The 20,962-nt window shown below is 47.4% G+C and overlaps 1 protein-coding gene across 2 annotated transcripts in view; it reads right to left on the bottom strand.

Moving 5' to 3' along the window:
- Positions 1 to 1,972: 1,972 nt before the first annotated feature.
- The window catches only part of PRKD2 (protein kinase D2), a 33,180-nt gene continuing 14,190 nt past the window's right edge, over positions 1,973 to 20,962 (bottom strand). For both annotated transcript variants that reach the window (XM_036885385.2, XM_036885387.2), the window contains exons 11-19: positions 19,474 to 19,732; positions 17,847 to 17,899; positions 17,637 to 17,709; positions 17,063 to 17,169; positions 16,082 to 16,243; positions 9,062 to 9,160; positions 5,288 to 5,555; positions 2,696 to 2,781; positions 1,973 to 2,384 (exon numbers count right to left, since the gene is read on the bottom strand). In XM_036885385.2, coding sequence (XP_036741280.1) covers positions 2,172 to 2,384; positions 2,696 to 2,781; positions 5,288 to 5,555; positions 9,062 to 9,160; positions 16,082 to 16,243; positions 17,063 to 17,169; positions 17,637 to 17,709; positions 17,847 to 17,899; positions 19,474 to 19,732 — 1,320 coding nt within the window. In that variant the 3' untranslated portion in view covers positions 1,973 to 2,171. The remainder of the gene's footprint in view (positions 2,385 to 2,695; positions 2,782 to 5,287; positions 5,556 to 9,061; positions 9,161 to 16,081; positions 16,244 to 17,062; positions 17,170 to 17,636; positions 17,710 to 17,846; positions 17,900 to 19,473; positions 19,733 to 20,962) is intronic.

Below are 20,962 nucleotides of genomic sequence, written 5' to 3'. Positions count from 1 at the left end.
CAAAACAGAAGTGGGAAAACTGATGAAATTCTGTAAAGTCTGTACTCTAGTGAATAGTACTGAACCAATATTAATTTCTTAGTTGTGACAACTATGATTATGTAAGATGTTAATATTGGGGAAGCTGAATAAAGGATATACGGGAACTCTGTGTACTGGGTTTGCAACTTTGCTGTATGTCTAAAATTCTTCCAAAATAAAAACTTAAATAATGAGTTGTAAGAAATACATATTTGGTCATTCAGATGACCAAATATTTACTTCCCAGGTATATCTGGTCTTTATCCACAGTTCTTGAAAGCACTTCAGAGTCTTAAAGGCTGCATCCTGCTTCTCTGCCAGAGCTTCCGCACTGAGGTAACCCAGCACTCTTCCACACGCCACCGAGCCAGGCCCCAAGTTCCGCGAGAACAGAAGTGCCTTTATTTGGGACCTTGCCCTACATCTCTTTTCATCTGGCAGTTAACTTGTACCCTTTATTGAACTTGTAAACATGTTTTCCTGAGTTCTGTGAGCCACTCTAGCAAATTAATCGAACCTAAGGGGAGGTCATGGAAACCTCCCATCTGTAGCCAGTTGCAGAAGCACAGGTGACCAGCATCTGGAGTGGGTGCTATGAAAGGGAAAGAGGGGATAGATTAAAGAAAAAAGAGGGGATATGTGAACTCAACAGTCCAAGTAGTTTTTTTGCTGAACCTGAGATGGACCCCTCTGTTCTGGCGAGCAGAATAAAGGAAAGAGAGTCTCTTAACAGGTCAACAAGACTTTTTATGGCCAGGGTTTTTGGCAGGCTCTTTGAGGGGAGGGGTCAGGGAAAAGGTGGGCTTGTGGCTTGCTGATGTGTCCTCTGGAGAATGCTTGTAGCCTAGGAAGATGAACCTAGGTTTCTCTGAGATGGTGGGTGGGCTTAGTCAAAAGGTAGTACTCAGGCCCAGATTCTCTCAGGTTGGAGGGCAGACTTACAGGATAGAGCTTTTAACCTGGGGAATCTGGTGCTATCTCTGGGCGGCCAGCGTCAGAATTTAGTTCTTGAACCCCTGGCTGGTGTTCAAGAATTGCTTGGTGTCTTGAAGGGGAAGACTCCCTTCCACACACACATGCATTGGAATCAGGTCCGGGAACCCAAAAGATGATCTGGAACACAGTTCAGGACAGTCTTTAACTGCACATAAGTCTGGGCATGGCCAAGATTTATGAACTTGTTAAAGTGCATGCTGTGATCATTTGCCCTCAGCTATAGGGCCAAAAGTCTGGGTCACAGCTGGAGGGCTAGGGTCAAAGGTGGAGAAATGTATCCTCTGCCTACAGCCTCCAAAGTAGAGCTAAAGAAGTCAACTCAGAAGACCTGTCCTGCTTACCTCCAGGTTTACTCTAGGCTGCCCCAGCCTCCTGCGCTCCCCCATCTCAGCCCTCCCTACTCTGGGTCACCACTTTCCAGGGATGTCTGTCACCCCACTGGATGGTGAACCCCTTCACGGAGGGGCCTGGACTTTCTCAGTCACCAGTGTGTCCCCAGCATCAGTGTAACAAATAACACAGAAAATAAGCACTTTCAGTATGTAGAGAATCACAAAAGAGAATGCTAAATACTGTGTATCAGGTTTCTACCATGGACCAGACTTGTGCTAATTTCCTTGTCATTATTAGTAATTGTGACTAGGGGTATCACCACCAAGATAAAAAAAATTAAAGGAGCCACGAGACTAGTTTCTTCTAAATCCCCCACCCTCCAGCCACATTCCTTCCATCTCTCCTTATGATACCCCACGCCTCCCCGCTTCTGTCTTCCCCCTGGTAGTCCTCCTCCTTTACATTTTCCACGCCAGTTACTCCTCCTTCCAAGTCTCCTCCCACTTCAGTCCCCTTCCCCACCTTCTCCCATCCCGCCTTCTTCCAGGTGAACTCCAGCTCCGTGAACAACATACTTAACGATGCAAGAGGACGATGTGACCAGAGACCGAGGCCACGGGGCCAGAGATGAGTCCGTTTTAATTGCTGGGGAATTAACTTTGGAACTACCCACCCCCTCCCACCCCCGCCATGCTCCTCCCGCAGGACTTGTTCCATTAAGTCTGGGCAGGAAGCCGCTTCCCTTCAACAGTTCCTCGCTGTGATGGTGTGGAGGGCGGGAGGACAGCACCACCGAGCAGCCGGGGAGGGAGCGCGGATCCTCAGAGGACGCTGATGCGCTCGGCCAACCCCTGCATGTCGTGGTCCTGCGAAGGGAGGGTCCCACCGAGCTCCCCGTCGGCGGGCAGTCCCCGCCCGGGCAGCGGGTGCTCTGCCACGAACTGCTCCCAGCGCGCGTCGTCACTCTCGTGCGTGATGTACCGCTCGCCCATCTTCCCCTCCAGCTCTCGGAGATCCAGCCACGTCTGGTACTCCTGGGCCGGGCAGCACAGGGGTAAATTTGTGGGCTCCAAGACCCAGAGTCAACAGCGGCCTGAGCTGCGCGCGCACACTGCCCCGCCAGTGCGAGGCGGTGCACCCCTGAAAGCGAAGCCACACCCTCCACAACCCGTCCAGCCAATAGACACTTAGCTCCACCCCTTTCTACAGCCCAGCCTAGGTTCAGCCACGTTCTACTTACAACTCACTACCTGCGCTGCCAATAAGATATCTAGTTCCACCACTATGGCCAACCAAGCCAATGGGTCTGCCCCGCCCCCTCGCTCAGCCCCTCCTCCCGCATTACCTGTAACCAGGGGTGGCTGAGAGACTTGTCCACGCTGTAGCGCTTGCGCATCTTCACCTGCAGCAGGTTGTTGATGAGGTCGATGGCTGCACGGGAAGGAGACAAAGAAAGCTTAAACTCTGCGAGGAGAGTGGCCATTCCTACTCCAACAGGCCACCCTAGATGCCTGCCTACCAACAAGACCTTCCTTCTGCACTGGTCCACGTGCCTCGGAAGCCTCACCTGCACCAATCACTCACCCACCCATTTCCTCATTATTTTACAAATGTTTTCCCCCACGTAGCATATACACTAGTCTCTTCACCAAGTCTCTACCTCAGTTTCCTCATTCCTGTGTCACCTTCACAAGTTTTGTCATACATAGGTACACACAGGTACACCTGTACTATCCTTTGCTTAATATTTTTCTTTAAGCCAACTCATCTGTCCAATATATACTGGACAAGGTAAGAGAAGTGGACAATGTAAATCGGAAAACAGCATGTATAGCATGCTGCCATCTTTGTAACAAGGGGAAATTAAAGAATTCATGTCCACATATTTGCTTGCATAAACATGAGACTCCTCACAGCCACTGCCTTTGGGGAGAATGGTCAAGGAGAGAGTTTTCACTGTAGATCCCTTTACATATTTAAAAATTTGAACCATATGAGAGTATTAACCCAAGTGCAAAATGATGAAAATTTTGCTTTAAATCACTTCTTTTTAAAAATTCACTTTTTAAGATGACACGAATTTATTTAAAATGAAACCTTACATCACCTTGGAAATCCAAAAATCACTTGCATGTCCACAGAAATAAAATGAAAATTAAACGTTATTAGATGGTAGCTAAAGTCCCTGGTTTCCAGTGCAGCAGCCCAGGGACTGAGGGCTGTTCTTTATGAAAAGGAGGATTAGCAAGTATCAGGCATTCAAGACAAGCCAGCACTCGTCTGAGGTGCTCTCCTTGATCAGAAGCCTCGGAGGACAAGGCCTCACTGTGTGAACCCCTCTGAGTATTGGCCTTGTCCACAAAGGCCCCCTCACATCCACCCAAACTCAAATTCACTCATGCATACTCAATGCATTTTTAGTGAGAGGCCTCTGGGAGGGTCCCCAAGGACAAGCTGAGGACCCCCCAGGATCACTCCAGGACTCCACATGCTCATCAGTTAGTGCTTACCTCTCTTGGCCCACCACTGACACCTTTTCCCACACTGAGGAACCTCCATCCTCCATGTCACCCCCTTTTCTGTCCCTGAATGGAACAAGTGGCCCTCAGGCCAATGAAAGGATCCCTGTGGAAGTTCTTTCTGTTCAAGCTCTGCAGCCCCCACCCTGAGGCCACAGGGGCAGCATCTGATTGTCACTGATGCCACACTGTACTGCACTGTCATTTGGCCCAAGTGAGGAGATGCAAAACAGTGGGTGGAGCTGGGGATCACAAGTAAACCAGCACTCTGGTTTAGAAAAAAACAGCTCTCATCACACCCTTTAGGGGCCTTCTCCCCACTCAACAACCTTCTCCCCACTAAATGATCCCTTCTCTCCAACTCACCCTAGTAATTCCTAGAACCTAGGACAGAGTACCAAGCACACAGTAGGCATTCAACGTGTACCTGTTGAATAAACTGTTATGACTAAGTGATTGTCTTCTCAATCTCCCTCCCTCTTCCTGAGCAACCCAGAAAGCTCAAGGACGCCCCGTGAGCAGTATCTTAGCCCTGCCCTTGACTCACCCCCACATCTGATTGCATCCCAAAGTCACAGGGCCGCAGGACTTAACTTCCCCAGGTCTGTCCCCAAGGCAGCAGGCCCAAGTTATGAGGCCCAGTACCACTGCACTGCCACAACGCCAAAGCTCCTGGACACAGAGATGTCAATGTCCACTGCGCTCCTGGCCCCCTTCTCCTTGCAACCCTGCGCTTCCCACCCCCACCTCGCTCCCAGGTTCCAGGTGTGACCTTGGTCTCAGGACATATCCTTTCCCTGGACAGCTTCAGGAACCCTCTGTGGCCTTACCCCTCCTCTGGCAATGCTCCTTACCCCTCCACTGACAGCCCCCTCCGTCAGTGGACCTGCCTCATGGCCCTTGCCCACATCAGCCCCCAATGCCCAGCAAATTAGACAAGCCTTCATTCCTCAACCCTGCCCCTGGCGCCCCCGCTATTACGGGGCTAACAAATTAGGGGTCATAACCCCAAAGACTGCAGGCCCTAGCCAATGCCTTGGGAGGAGCTACCCGTTCTCCTGGCCACCCCAGCCCTTTGGCTTCCTCAGGTCTGGTCCCGCCCTGCACAGGCCAAGGCTGGCTCGCCCCTAAGGCACCAAGTGGCTGTCTTACCGCCTTAGGGCGCATAGTTTCCAACCCACATGGGCTAGTCTAGGCCTTTGTCTCTGGCCGCTAGTTCCATACATGCCCTAGAGTCCCCGCCCCAACCCCAAGGTTCCAGGTCTGAGGGAGCCTCCCAGTTTAAATGACCGCCCCCGTGGTCCCGCCCCACCGCTAGGCTCCACCCCTAACGCGCAAGACTGTTCCAGGGCCCATCCCTCTCGAGGCCCCGCCCTCTATCCCCGCCCCTCGAACCCGCCCACAGCAAGGCCGCGCACCTCCCGCTGAGATACGGCTCCAGGGGCAGGCGGGGTACATGAAGGCAGCGTTCTGGATCTGGTCGTTGATGTCCTCGTCCTCGTTGAAGGGGAACGTGCCGCTGAGGCTGACGTACATGATCACGCCCACCGACCACATGTCCAGCGAGCGGTTGTAGCCCTGGTTGAGCAGCACCTCGGGCGCCAGGTAGGCCGGCGTGCCCACCACCGAGCGCCTGAACGACTTCTCGCCAATGATGCGCGCGAAGCCGAAGTCGCACAGCTTCACCTGCAGAGGGCGAGAGGTGGAGAGTGAAGTTCACGGGACAATAAAATGCTCAGCATGCAGTGCTTAATAAACGCTACCTGCCCCTATACTGCTGCCATATGGAACAGCTCTCTTAACCACCTTGTGACTTTCCTCTTGCACAACGGAGATCCTGAAAGTCCCTCCCTACCTTAAAGGGCGGTTGTATGGATTGAATGAGTAAATACATGTAAAGTGTTGGAGCAGTGTCACAGAGAGTGAGCCTGGGGGATCGCAAGGGCAGGACCTAACTTGCCCCAGGCCCAGTCTGGGGGATGTTAATAGCAGCTTCCTTTCAGGCTTCCCTGGGGATTAAATGGGCCGGGGCACGTAGACGTAGGCTGTGGTATGCAGCAGGCAGTAACAGGTGCGCGCCTCTTTTTCCCTTGATTGTAGAGGCAGTCAAGGGTCACAGACAGGCTTTGTAGCCAGCAAGACTTGGGTTCATCCTTCTGCTCTGCTGCTACCAGTCCACAGACAGCACCACCTCTGTGCTACCATCTTGGTTCATGTATTGTTCCTCCCCTGCCCCAAACCCTTCTCTGGCTCATTATTACTGCTCTCCAATAGAGTTTGAAATCCTTGAAGCCCCAAGCCTCTACTGCCTACAAAAGCAACCACACCTCAACCCCTGACCGAAATATCAGTGTGACAGCCATACCACCCTTTCCTAAGATCCTTTCCCTTTTCTACAGACCTTCCAATGGAGTACTATGCAGCCATAAAAAGAAATGAAGTACTGATACATGCTACAACATAAATGAACCTTGAAAGCATCAACTAAATGAATGAAGCCAGTCACAAAGAACCACATATTATTGTATATTCCATTTATATGACATGTCCAGAATAGGCCAATCCTCAGACAGTAGATTAGTTTTGGCAATGGGGGTTGGCAGGATTGGAGGTTGATGGCTAAAGGACATGAGGTTTCTTTTTGGGGAAATGAAGATGTTATTGATTATGGTGATTGTTGCACAACTCTGTGAATACACTAAATGCCACTGAGTTGTATATTTTAAATTGGTTAATTGCAGATTTTTTATATTTGTTTATTTATATAATATATTTGGTATATTTTAAATATACTTATGTATTACATTATTTGTTAAAATGTAATAAATATATATTGTGTATATAATATATGATTTTATAATTTATTGTAACTAAATAAAGTTGTTTAAAAAAAGTACAGCTCTTCCCACCACAGGGTTTTTGCACAGGCTGTTGCCACTTCCTGGAATTTGTTCCCCCAAAAAACTAACTCCTACTCTTTCTTCAGAGTTTTCTGTGACCCTCTAACTGGGCTACACGTTATGTAAGCTTATAGAACCGTGCCACAGATATAATTACATTTTTGTGACAATTTGATCAATATTTGTTCTTCTGTGATCTATATGGTCCAATATGGTGGCCACTGGCCACACATGGCTACTAAGTTGAAATGTGGCAAGTGCAACTGAGGAACTACTTTTCTTTTTCTCCTTTTTTTAAATTAAGGTATCATTGATATACATTCTTATGAAGGTTTCAGAAAAAAAACGATGTGGTTATTACATTCACCCTTATTATCAAGTCCCCCCAATAGCCCATTGCAGTCACTGTCCATCAGTGTAGAAAGATGCCACAGAGTCCCTATTTGTCTTCTCTGAGCTATACTGTCTTCCCAGTGACCCCACACACACCATGTGCACCAATCATGATACCCCACAATCCCCTTCTCCCTCCCTTCCCACCTACCTTCTCTCACCCCTTCCCTTTGGTAACCACTAGTCCCTTCTTGGAGTCTGTGAGTCTGCTGCAATTTTATGAGGAACTACTTTTTATTTTATTTTCATTTAAAAATTGACCCTAGATTTAATTATTGGAAAACTTTTATAATTATTGAAAATGTTATAAAATTGATTAACTAAATAAAGCTGTTTTAAAAAAGTACAGCTTTTTCCACCACCACAGGGCCTTTGCACAGGCTGTTGCCGCTTCCTGGAATTTGTACCCCCCCCTAAATAAAGCTGTTTAAAAAATGCTTTATGCTTGGGACAACTTGGGTATATCAATCTACTTTCCCAATTGTTAGTTTGATGAAGTACAAAATCAAGTTTCTCACAGGAAAATTTAGCATCTGCATTGGCATGTGCTCAAAGTTTAAAATACATACTGGATTTGTAAGACTTAATATGAAAAGAAAGAACATTTCATTAATAACTTGTATGCTGATGACATGTTAAAATGGTATTTGGCTATGCTGGGGTATATACTATTAAAATTAATTTTACCAGTTTCTTTTAACTTTTTGAAACGTGACTATAGGAAAATAGAAAGGTATAGATACAGCTCATATTATATTTCTAGTGGATATCACTGCTCTCAAGATTTCCTGTGCTCGGCACTGTTGACACTTAGGGGAAGACAATCCTTTGTCATGGGGCTGTTCTGTGCCCCATACGAAGCTCAGCAGCATCCCTAGATGCCAGTAGCACCCCTCCCCACCCCAACAGTTGTAACAGCCAAAAATTTCTCCAACATTGTCCCCTGAGGAGGGGGGCAAAATCACTCCCAGCTATAAACCACTGCTATAGATGGATGTTCCTTGGGCATATAGATGGGGATGTCTTTGCTTACCGAGTGCCTAATGCCCTAGCATGGACCTTAACACACAGTAGGCACGCAATAATTTTTAGTTGACTAAAACAAACCTCTGGCTTTTGAAATGAACTAAATGTAAAACATAGATAATAAAGCAAGAACGTCACAGGGATGTGGAAGGACTAGATGAGAACCTATAATTAAAGGCCCTTAAACACAGTAAGCACTCCATAAACCGTGGCTGTTAACCATCACCACTGGCCCTGCCCAACCCGGCTCAGCCACTAAGGAGATTCTTACCACTGGGTCTGGTCAGAGGATCTTCAAAACTTTTTTCCTAACAGACCCACAGAAGACATAACCAACTGTTCCCAGCATCTGTTCCCTGCTTCTCCCCTTAATAAGAAAAAATCAGAATTTAATGGGCCACATGGCCACGCAGAATAAAGACTACCTTTCCCAGCCTCCCTTGCAGAAAGCCACAACCATGTGATCAAGTTCTGGCCAATGGGATGTGAGAAGTGCCTTATACAACTTTTGAGTATTGCCTCAGGGAAGAAAAGAGGTACATCCATTTCCTTTACCCTGTTTCTTTCCTCCTTCCCCCTGCTAGTATCTTTTCACACGATGTGCGCGTGGGGGGTATCCCTGACCATGAACACCAGGCAGCACCACAGAGAGGTGTTGAACAAGACAGCAGGCTCCCTGGGCCAGTTCTGTGGGGCTCCTTTTTGAGCTTCAAAATGCTGGACCCTACATGAAGGAGAAACAAGCCTCCATCTAATTTAATCCATTGTTATCTTATGAGTCTCTGTGTCCAATACATTATTTTGATTAATATAATCCTCACCCACCGCCTTTGTTGACTGGACTTCCCAAAATCAGGAGGGGATGCAACTGACCTGAGGAAACGGATCGGCTGATGCCAGCAACACATTTTCTGGTTTCAAGTCACAGTGGACGATGTTCTTAAAGTGAAGGTGTCTCAAAGCCACGAGGATCTGAGGCGAGGAGATGGGGCCAGTAAGAGAGGGAGATTTCCCGCCCGATTCTGTCTGCAGCAGCCTGCCCTCCAAACTGCATGTGTGCCCCTCCCTGTGCCCCTCAAGATGGGCACTGGGGCACCAAAGAATTTTTGAACCCCAGAACCATTATACCCGAAATAGGAGTTGGATAATTCTAGAAAGGCTCAACTGGAGCAGGGGATTTGGAAAAATCTTGAGCTCCTCTGCCATGTGGCAAGCTCCTGATAAAAAAGAACTACTAATAAAGCAGCAGCTTTCGAGGAGGCACTATTATATGATTCAATTTCTAAAAAAAAATATTTTTCATGCATTAAAAACAGTGATACGAACACTCAACATCGACTTGTGTCATGTATCAAGTGTAATACTGTCAAGAGGAAGGGGGATTCTAGAGCTAGCTCACCCTGGTGGAAATCCTGGCTCTGAACTTGCTAGCTTATGGCCGTGGGCAAGTCACTTTCCCTCTCTGGGTCTCAGTTTTCTCATCTGTATAATGGAGTAATAACTGTACCCATCCTTTTAGGTTGCTGTGAGGTTTAAATGAGTTGATGCCTCTAAAGGGCTTAGGACAGTGTCTGGCACAGAGCAAGCACTACATGCCAGATATTATTGTTGTTTTTACTGGTTATTATTTTTATAATGGCCTATTGGTGAACAGATTTCTGTGTGTGGTCAAATAAAGCTTCTCCTGCTATGTTTGTTAATTTCAGGGTATTCTATGATGGCAAGGTAAGCTAGTTTTAAAAAATAAAAATCGATGCCATTTATCTGTGGGAACTCTAATTTTTCTTGATTCTGTATAACCCAAACAAAATACCAAAACACTGGAAGTACAGAGTGATGTAAGCATAATGTTGTAATCCCTATTTTAGAATTCAAATATTTGTCCTCATTGTTTTTGCTGGATGACTTTCGAGCACAGAAATGTTATTTGAAAGCCACCACCGAAAGCCAACCTCCACATTCTACAGACAGGGAGACTGAGGTCCATCTTCTCCAGATTTCCCATTTGTTTATCCCCCCCACTCCCCTGGGGCCACTCAGTTTTGTGTGGTGTGGTGAACAAAGAGGGCAGATTGGAGGCTAGACAGATCCAGGTTCAAATCTTGGCCAGACCACCACCTAACTGTGTGACCTTGGGCAAGACACAGGAACCTCCCTCCACCTCAGTTTCCTCATCTGTAAGATGGGCTTAGAGTAATACCTACCTCAAAGGGTGTTTGTGAGGCCTAAACAAATTCAGGAGGTAAAGGGCTTAGCACAGGACTTGGGGTGGGGCAGGCAAGAGCCAGAAAGCAGAAATCTGCAGAGAGAGAGAAAGAAAGAAGAGCACAGGCAAAGAGGGGATGAGATGGAAGACCAGAAAGAGAAACCACCTTCGTTGCTGAAGGAAGGCAGTTCCCTCTTCCCACCTGAAGTCTGAATGAACCTGCCTCAGTGGATTTCTCTCCCCATCCCATAAAGCAGCCTGACAAATGCACATAGCTTGGGAGAGAGAGGGTGCTGGGTCTGGACAAAAAAAAAAACACTGCACAAGTGACATTTGCAGCCTACAGAGAACAAGTTCCAGAATCATGTTGGAGACCAGCTAGATGGGAAGGTCTGTCTAGTTAGGCTGTGAAACCCAAAAGTCACAAAAGGGAATGTTTAATATTGCAAAAGTTAAACTGTATGGCAAATAAAAGCCAGGAATGAAATAAAGAAGAAAACAAATACTGGAATCAGAGAATTTAATAACACAAATTACAAGGGTCCAAAGTCCCCCATATTTAAAATTTTAAAAAGGCCATCATATATAAAGAGCTCTTACAATTCAATAAGAATCATCTAATTGAAAAATGGGCAAAGGGGCAAATGGTACATAAAGCACAGGCCAATAATAAACATATGAAAATATGCTCAACCTCACCCATGATTTTTAAACTGCCAAATGAAGCCACAGAGTATTATTTTTTCCACCTATAAGACTCTTGTATCTATTATTTTTTAAAATTATTTATTTATTACTTTATCTATAAGATTATTTTATCCAGAGTTAGTAAGGAGTGAGAAAATAGATACCCTTAAACTTTGTTGGTGATCGCAAAGACTGAAACGGATTTTAGAGAAAACTGGGCAACACATTAAAAAAATTCGAAAGCACATTCCCTGTTATTCCCTATTACCTGAAATTCCTTCTATTGAAATTCTCTTACAAGAGCCCAATGATGGGATAGATTTTCAAGATGGCAGCGTGAGTAGGGTGGCGGAAATCTCCTCCCAAAACCATATATATTTTGAAAGTACAGCAAATACAACTCTTCCTTAAAAAGTGACCGGAAGATACAGTACACGAGCCAGGCTACACCTGTGAGAGCCCAACATCTCACGGAAAAGGGTACGATACAAAGCCATGACCTGGCAGGACCCGAGCACTCCCCCAACCCCAGCTGACTGGTGGGAGGAAGGAAATCAGAGTGGGGAGTGAGTGGAAGCACAGGACTGCTAAGTAACCAGCCCTGGTTGTCTGCCCTGGGAGCACAGACACACATTGCATGGTGCACTGGATACTGGAGGAGCGGAAAAGCAAGGCACAAGATTGAGACTGTGAACACATTCCCACAGCCGGCTGCCCTGGGACAAAAGAAAAGCAGGCGCTTTAAAAGTCTTAAAGGGACAAGGGTTTAACAGGTGGACAAAATTGTCTTGGCACACTCAGCCCAGCAGCCTGGGAGCTTTAAGGAACTTCAGGAGCCCTAGCCCCCTGGATGGCAACACTGCTCCAAAGCCCCTCAAGGCAATAAGCAGCCTGCCATTCCTTCCCCACCACCAGACTTATTAAGAAAAAAAGAGAATCTACACACATAAACAGAATCAGAAACGAGAAAGGAAAAAATCACAACAGACACCACAGAAATACAAAGAATTATTAGAGAATACTATGAAAATCTATATGCTAACAAACTGGATAACCTAGAAGAAATGGACAACTTTCTAGAAAAATACACCCTTCCAAGGCTGACCCAGAAAGAAACAGAAAATCTAAACAGACCAATTAACAGCAATGAAATTGAATCAGTAATCAAAAAACTACCCAAGAACAAAACCCCCGGGCCATATAGACTCACTGCTGCATTTGATCAGACATTTAGAGAAGACGTAATATCCATTCTCCTTAAAGTTTTCCAAAAAATAGAAGAGGAGGGAATACTTCCAAACTCATTCTATGAAGCCAGCATCACTCTAATACCAAAACCAGGCAAAAACACCACAAAAAAAGAAAACTACAGACCAACATCCCTGATGAACATAGATGCAAAAATACTCAACAAAATATTAGCAAACCGAATTCAAAAATACATCAAGAGAATCATACACCATGATCATGCAGGATTCATCCCAGGGATGCAAGGATGGTACAACATTCGAAAATCCATCAACATCATCCACCACATCAACAAAAAAGAGGACAAAAACCACATGATCATCTCCATAGATGCTGAAAGAGCATTCGACAAAATTCAACACCCATTCATGATAAAAACTCTCAACAAAATGGGGAGAAGTACCTCAACATAATAAAGGCCATACATGACAAACCCACAGCCAACTTCCTACTTAACAGTGAGAAGCTGAAAGCTTTTCCTCTAAGATCGGGAGCAAGACAAGGATAAGGATGCCCACTCTCCCCGCTTTTATTCAACATAGTACTGGAGGTCCTCGCCACGGCAATCAGACAACACAAAGAAATAAAAGCCATCCAGATTGGTAAGGAAGAAGTCAAACTGTCACTGTTTGCAGATGACATGATATTGCACATAAAACACCCTAAAGAATCCACTCCAAAACTACTAGAACTAATATCTGAATTCAGCAAAGTTGCAGGATACAAAATTAATACACAGAAATCTGTTGCATTCCTATACACTAACGATGAACTAGCAGAGAGAGAAATCAGGAAAACATTCCATTCACAATTGCATCAAAAAAAATAAAATACCTAGGAATAAACCTAACCAAGGAAGTGAAAGACCTATACCCTGAAAACTACAAGACACTCCTTAGACAAATTAAAGAGGACACTAATAAATGGAAATTCATCCCATGCTCTTGGGAAGCAAGAAGTAATATTGTCAAAATGGCCATCCTGCCTAAAGCAATCTACAGATTCAATGCAATCCCTATCAAAATACCGACAGCATTCTTCAACGAACTGGAACAAACAGTTCTAAAATTCACATGGAACCACAAAAGACCCCGAATAGCCAAAGCAATCCTGAGAAGGAAGAATAAAGTGGGGGAGGATCTCATTCCCCAACTTCAAGCTCTACTACAAAGCCACAGTAATCAAGACAATTTGGCACTGGCACAAGAACAGACCCACAGACCAGTGGAACAGAACAGAGAGTCCAGATATTAACCCAAGCATATATGGTCAATTAATATACGATAAAGGAGCCATGGATATACAATGGGGAAATGACAGCCTCTTCAACAGCTGGTACTGGCAAAACTTGACAGCTACATGTAAGAGAATAAAACTGGATTATTGTCTAACCCCATACACAAAACTAAACTCAAAATGGATCAAAGACCTGAACGTAATTCATGAAACCATAAAACTCTTAGAAAAAAACATAGGCAAAACTCTCTTGAATATAAACATGAGCAACTTCTTCATGAACATATCTCCACGGGCAAGGGAAACAAAAGCAAAAATGAACAAGTGGGACTATACAAACTAAAAAGCTTCTGTACAGCAAAGGATACCATCAGTAGAACAAAAAGGCTTCCTACAGTATGGAAGAATATATTCATAAATGACATATCTGAAAAGGGGTTGACATCCAAAATATACAAAGAGCTCACTTATCTCAACAAACAAAAAGCAAATAATCCAATTAAAAAATGGGCAGATGATCTGAACAGACACTTCTCCAAAGAAGAAATTCAGATGGCCAACAGGCACATGAAAAGATGCTTCACATGACTAATCATCAGAGAAATGCAAATTAAAACTACAATGAGATATCACCTCACACCAGTTAGGATGGCCAACATCCAAAAGACAGACAACAACAAATGCTGGTGAGGATGTGGAGAAAGGGGAACCCTCCTACACTGCTGGTGGGAATGTAAATTAGTTCAACCACTGTGGAAAGCAGTATGGAGGTTCCTCAAAATATTCAAGATAGAAATACCATTTGACCCAGGAATTCCACTCTTAGGAATTTACCCTGAGAATGCAGGAGCCCAGTGTCAAAAAGACATATGCACCCCTATGTTTATCACAGCACTATTTACAATAGCCAAGAAATGGAAGCAACCTAAGTGTCCACCAGTAGATGAATGGATAAAGAAGATGTGGTACACATACACAATGGAATATTATTCAGCCACAAGAAGAAAACAGATCCTACCATTTGCAACAACATGGATGGAGCTAGAGGGTATTATGCTCAGTGAAATAAGCCAGGCAGAGAAAGACAAGTATCAAATGATTTCACTCATCTGTGAAGTATAAGAACAAAGAAAAAACTAAAGGAACAAAACAGCAGCAGACTCACAGAACCCAAGAATGGACTAACAGGTACCAAAGGGAAAGGGACTGGGGAGGATGGGAGGGAAGGGAGGGATAAGGGGAAAAAGAGGCATTACGATTAACACACATAATGAAGGGGGGGGCACGGGGAAGGCAGTATAGCACAGAGAAGACAAGTAGTGACTCTATAGCATCTTACTACGCTGATGGACAGTGACTGTAAGGGGTTATGTTGGGGGGACTTGATGATGGGGGGAGTCTAGTAACCACAATGTTGCTCATGTAAGTGTATATTAATGATACAAAAAAAAAAAAAAAAGAGCCCAACGATGTTTGTAGATGGATGTTCACAAGATGTTGTTTGTAATAGTGGGATCATGAAAACAACTTACATGATGTTTTTGGAGAATTTGGGGATATCCATTATGGGATATGATTCAGAAAAAGAGGCAGTTCTGCTATGTAACTATGTACTGAAATAGAATAGTCTTCTAGAAGTACTATTAAATTGAAGAAAGTAAGAGGCAGAACAACATACAGCGTTATATATGTGAAACCAATTAAAATGCACACACACACAGATAACACGTATTAGTTTGACATTGCTAGGTAAAAGCACAGATTGTAGGTTCAAATACCACTAGCTGTGTGACTCTGGGCAAGTTACTTAAAGTCTCTAAGCCTCAGTTTCTTCAACTGTAAAATAGGAGTGATCATGGCCACTACCACCCAGGTGGCTATGAAGATCCGAGTTGAAACAATGTGTGGCACATCGTGCTCAAAAAAGGTTAGTAACGACATTACTTACTGTCATCATCATTAGCATCCCCCATCCCAGTCCTGCCTACCTTGCGTGATCACTGTCGAAGGCTGGAGCTATCTTGGTGACCGTTGTGTCCCCAGCACTGGCCAGCACGGGGCCAGGCACAGAGCAGAGGCATACGGAGCGTGTGTTGAACAATCTAATTGATGAATGAATGAGCCTTCTCTCCCCTTCCCTTTTTCTACACGAATATAGTCAGGCCCAGGGACCCTGACTCATTATATAAAGTAATGAAAAATATATAATATGATCATTTGTTATTTTTAAAAATAACTATTATTTTTATTACTTTATTACTTTTCTACTTATTATCCTATTATTTTTCTATTATTACTCTATAACCTGTTCTATTATTACTGTTATTATTTTAAAATCATTATCATTCTATGTTTTTCCTATTATGGTTATCATTACTCTATTATTATCGCTATTTCGAGTATCCGCTATGTAGACTCCCACCCAGAGTCTGCCTGACCCGGGGACCCGGGGCCTCTCCGAGGGGACGCCTGCCCCCGGCGAGGAGGGCGGCGGCGGGCAGGGCGGGGCGGCGCACCTGGGTGATGAGGAACCTGGTGAGGCGCTCGGGCAGCCGGCCTTTCTCGCTGGACAGGATCATCTCCAGCATGTCTCCGTGCAGCTTCTCCATCACCACGAACACCTTCTCGGGCGTCTCGAACATGCACTCCAGGTTCACGATCCCCGGGTGCCGCAGACTCTGGGGTGCAGTGGGGGGGCGGTGTGGTGGTCAGGGCCCAGGCCACCCACAAACTCAGGGCCCCTGGGGGTAAGCCATGGGAGCGGGCAGACAAGAAGGAGGAGGACGTTCCTGGAGGTCGGCAGCACCGTCCTTTGGGGTGGCGCTGGGGGAAAGGAAGGGACCTCGCACAGGCCCAGACAGAACCACCCCTACCCTCAGCACAGCCAGGCATCCAGAAGGATCTTTACACACTGAAATTCGGGTGAAGGCACAGGGTTGCGGAGCAGGGAAGGGCAGTACGGAGAAATGGGAAGCTTTGTACATCTCTGTCTTTTAAACCCTCCTCCCTCTTCCCCAGCCCTGGCCTGACCCCATCTCTCCCACCCACGTGTTACCTCCCTGGGCTCCAGGCCTACCACTCTCCACCCACCCTCCAGTGGCAGCCCAGGGGATTTTTCTGAAATACATACCTGACCCTGTTTCTCCCCTGCTCAAAATCCTTCCATGGCTCCCCAGTAGATTCAGGAGAAAGCCCATGGTGCGTAGCCTCGCCCTCCTCTCCGGCCTCAATTCCCACCACCTCCCTACACAAAAACCATCTAGTAACTTTGAACTTTGAGTTTCTAGAAGACTTAATATTCCCTCTCTCCTCCACACCTTTGCACAGGTTCTCACACCTGCTCCACACCTTCTGTCTCAACATGCATATTCCCTCCTCCAGGAAGCCTTCCCTGACTACCCACAGACTGGATCAGTTGGCCCCTAAAAGGAGGAAGCAAGAAGGCAAGGGTCCTTCCCTGGTGGAGGCAGAGCTGCACCACAGGCCCCAGTGGTCACCTGCAGAATGGCCACTTCATTCCGGAGCTGGCTCTCCTGCTTGGTGGGGAAACGCAGTTTGTCAATGACCTTTACTGCCACGTCCCGGCCCGTCTTCCGGTGCTTTCCTGGGCAGGAATAGGGGAGGTTGGAGGTGAGGAGGGCAGGACCTTCCAGTGCTGGCAAGAGAAACCCCCCACCACAGAAAGAGAGGGAAGAGTTGGGTAAAGGTGGATAAAAGGCCACAGGAGAGATGTGAGGGGCAAGGGACGCTGGGAATAAAGGTCGAATGAAGGAAGGTGAAAGAGCTTCAAGGAGAGGAACCTTTAATTTGGGAAACTAGATATATACACAATGAGAATCTAGGAACTAGCTCTGTGGACAATCAGCGTGTAGAATTTGCCCTCCCTATTCATAACAAGAGAAAGTCTGGTGGCATTTCCCAATGAGCAACGGAGGACCTGCAACCACCCACCCCCAGGATCTAGCTGTCTGCGTCATCCAGAACCGGAGATGAGCATGTGGCCCATCAGAAGGGTAGGTGTGGAGCTCAGACCCCCAGAACCCCCTCTAGTTAGCTCTAAAGTGTCCCTACCTCCGTAGACCACTCCAAACTGCCCGGAGCCCAGCACCTCATCTGGGAAGATCTGGTAGACGGTGGCAATGTCCTGCACGGTGGGCAGGGAAGGTCAGGGGTGCAGATGGAGATGGGGGGTCAAGGAGACTGGGGAGGGTGGGAGAGCTGGGAGGCTATGTGGGAGGTGGAAGACATCCTTGGGGCCATCGGGGGCAGAGGGGGTCTTACCACATTCTCTTGGATCTGACTGTTAGACACAGAGATGCTCAGAGAAGCTTGTCCTGGGGAGAGGGGAGTGGTGGCGGTAAGAGGACCCCAGGCTCAGAATTATCTTCACCCATAATTCCAGGGGCAGCCCCTGGAGCCAGACCACTGGGTTCAAATCTTGATGATTCAATGTGCAAATTCAGGCTACTCACTCGACCACTATGAACCTTAATTTTTCCAAATTTAGCAAATGGGAATAATAAATGCTCCCCCAGTGGGGCCAGTGGGAGCGGTAGTGCGATAGGCTGAAGGGGCTCAAGAAGTGACATCTCAAATGATTTTGCATCTCATCCTGTGATCTCAGCACCAAGGGAGGCACGCTGATCCCATTTTATAGAGGACGACACTGAGGCTCGGGGAGAAAGTCCAAACTGACTCCAACATCTTCCCCGGAACTTGCCCCTGAACCCAACCAGAGCCAGACATTTCCAAAGTCCTTCTGCCATTTGAACATCTGTCCCCTCCCCATTCCAGTGTCCCCGCTCCTCCCCTCCAGGGTCTACCTGCCCCTGTTCCGCTTTCTCCTATTCACTCCCCATGAAGCCAGTGGGATCTGGAAGCACAAACCTGACCCTGTCCTTCCCCTGCCCAAAAACCTTCCATGGCTCCCCAGTGCCCTCAGGAGGAAGCCAAAGCCCCTTCACGACCTAACAGGCAGAGTCTGGTCCCTCATCTACCTCTTACCCTTCAACCCTACCATGTATTCCCAACACCCTGGCCTCCTCTCTGGGCCTCAGATACAACAGGTTCTCTATTTCTGGGCCTGTGCACGTGCTACTCCTTCTGCCAGGAATGCTCTTTCCTCATCTGGACTTAGTTAAATTCTCATCGCTGAGTCTCAGCTCAGAAGTCACTCTCAGGACCATGTCAGGTTACTTGAGCACATCACTTGTCATTCATATGGGATGATCTGATTAACATCGGTCACTCACACTGGATTATGAGCTCCCGAAGGTGGGACCCTGGGACTCTGATTATCCTTTGCTTCTGTCTGAGATGATTTCCCATTTGCTTTCCCCCATCTTAGTCCTCCTCAAGCTTCTAGGTCTCAGTGCAGATGTTGCCTCCTCCAGGAAGCCCCCCTGGATACCCAGGCTGTGTTAGTCACCCACTGTGAGCTGCCACAGCCTTCTGGTTCCCGTTTCAGCCATGCCCATTCTGGGTCATCACTGTCTGGGGACAGGTGTGTCTCCCTTACTGGACTGTGAGCCCTGTAAGAGCAGATCCTGGGCTGTCTTGGTCCAGGTGTGTGTGCCCCCAGCACTCTCCAGCACACACCAGGGACAGGGGAGACACTTAGTAAATGTGTGCATTAAAAAGTCCAAACTCAACCTTAGTAAAAAATTTTTTTTTAAAAGTCCAAACTCACAATTTGGAGGGGTCATCACAACCTAGGACAAGAATCAGAAAGGGGAAGTGACATGCCTAAGGTCACACATCAGATCCGGGGCTTAACAGAGATTTGGACACAGGCCTGCCAAGTCAAGAAGCCACATTCTCTGCTTTCTCCCTGGCTCTTCCCTTCCCCGGGACCCCACCCAAGCCCTCCCAGGCCCATCCTCTCTAAGGCCCAGGGTGGGGGACTTACTATGGGGCGCATGGCCTGGGGCAGTGGGTGCATCCTGGAGGATGACGGGCATCAGCGCCTGGCGGATGGCGGTTTCCCAGCCCCGGGCAGCCTCAGCCCCCTGCCCACTGGGCCCCCCTGGGGCCCCGCCAGGCGTCTCGCCCACGAAGTAGGTGGTATTGGCAGTGACAATCTCGAAGCAGTGGGGGTTGGTGCCTGGTGGCACGAGGCTGAAGTTTTGGGCAGGCTCCACGGTGAGGATTTCAGAGAGCGGAATTTCCTGGCAGGACACAGCACAGGTGAAGATGCAAGGCAGACTGGGGGGCTCCCTTTCCTCAGAAGACCACCCAGAATCCAGTGGCAGTGGGGAAGGGCCCAGTGTACATGGGGTGGTCAGGAAAGGCTCTCTAAGTGGAAGTTACATTGAAGCAGAGACCAGAAAGATAAGAGGCCAACAGGTGGAGGAGGAATGGTGGAATCATCACATGGAAAGGCCCTGGGGTGAGGAAGTTTGTGTTCAACAGACACGCCATATCTCCATCACATGGATGGCACCCAGCTCCCAGTAAGTGTGCCATGTTTGATGAATAAATGAGGAAACCAGGCTATGGCCAGGCCATGCAGGGCCTCATGGGCCAAGAGAGGAGCCTGGCCTTTGTCTCCAGGGCCCTGGGGAGCCATGGAAGGGTTTAGAGCAAGGGAGGGACAGGTCTCACTGGCTGTGCAGAGGGAGGATGGGATAGAGATAGGAGACCAGGAGGAAGGCTGAGACCCAGGGTGGTGGGGAGAGAAGAAGTAGGGTCTGTGAGGAGGGAAAAGAATATACTTTTACAAGTGCTGAAAGACAAAGGAAGGGAGGGAGGAAAGGAAGCAGAAAACGACGAAAGAACAATGAAAGACAGACAGACTTATGTAGCTAATAAAACCAGGAGATAGAGACGCAATGCTGGAGATGGCACTTAGTGAGGTCAGAGCACCCTGGGGAGGATGCAACCAGCCAGAGGAAGTGTAACGGGCGTCTGAGTTTTATTCCAAGGGCAGTGGGAAGCCAGTGGAGGGTTACTACGGCTTTAATCGACCCCTCTGGCAGCTAGTGGGGAGCCTGGAGGCAAGGGCAGAAGCACGAAAGGAGACGGCTGCGGCCGTCCAGGCAGGAGACTGGCTGGAACACAGCGCTGGTGTGGAGGGCGGTGGGCAATCCAAGTAAATACCCAATAAATTCATTATAAAGTAATAATAACAAGCTTATAGTTACTGGGAGCTTAACATACGCCAGGCCCTAAGCTAATTGCTTCACGTAGATCTGAATTCTGGCACCAGCCCCGAGCTGAGGACCACTCATTGAGGCCTTTTACAGGTGGGGTGCAGAGAGGGGGGTTAAGCCGCGCTGGATTCCCCAGCTGGAAAGTGGGGGGGCCAGGATCAAACGCAAGGCAGGGCGGCCAGGTGGGCCCACAGTCTGACGGGATGGAAGCGGCAGGCAGGGGGTGGGAGAGGGTGTGATTCCGGG

Source organism: Manis pentadactyla, chromosome 15 (assembly GCF_030020395.1).
Source record: "Manis pentadactyla isolate mManPen7 chromosome 15, mManPen7.hap1, whole genome shotgun sequence".
Classification (NCBI taxonomy): Eukaryota; Metazoa; Chordata; class Mammalia; order Pholidota; family Manidae; genus Manis; species Manis pentadactyla.
This window is presented reverse-complemented; position numbering and strand designations above follow the sequence as displayed.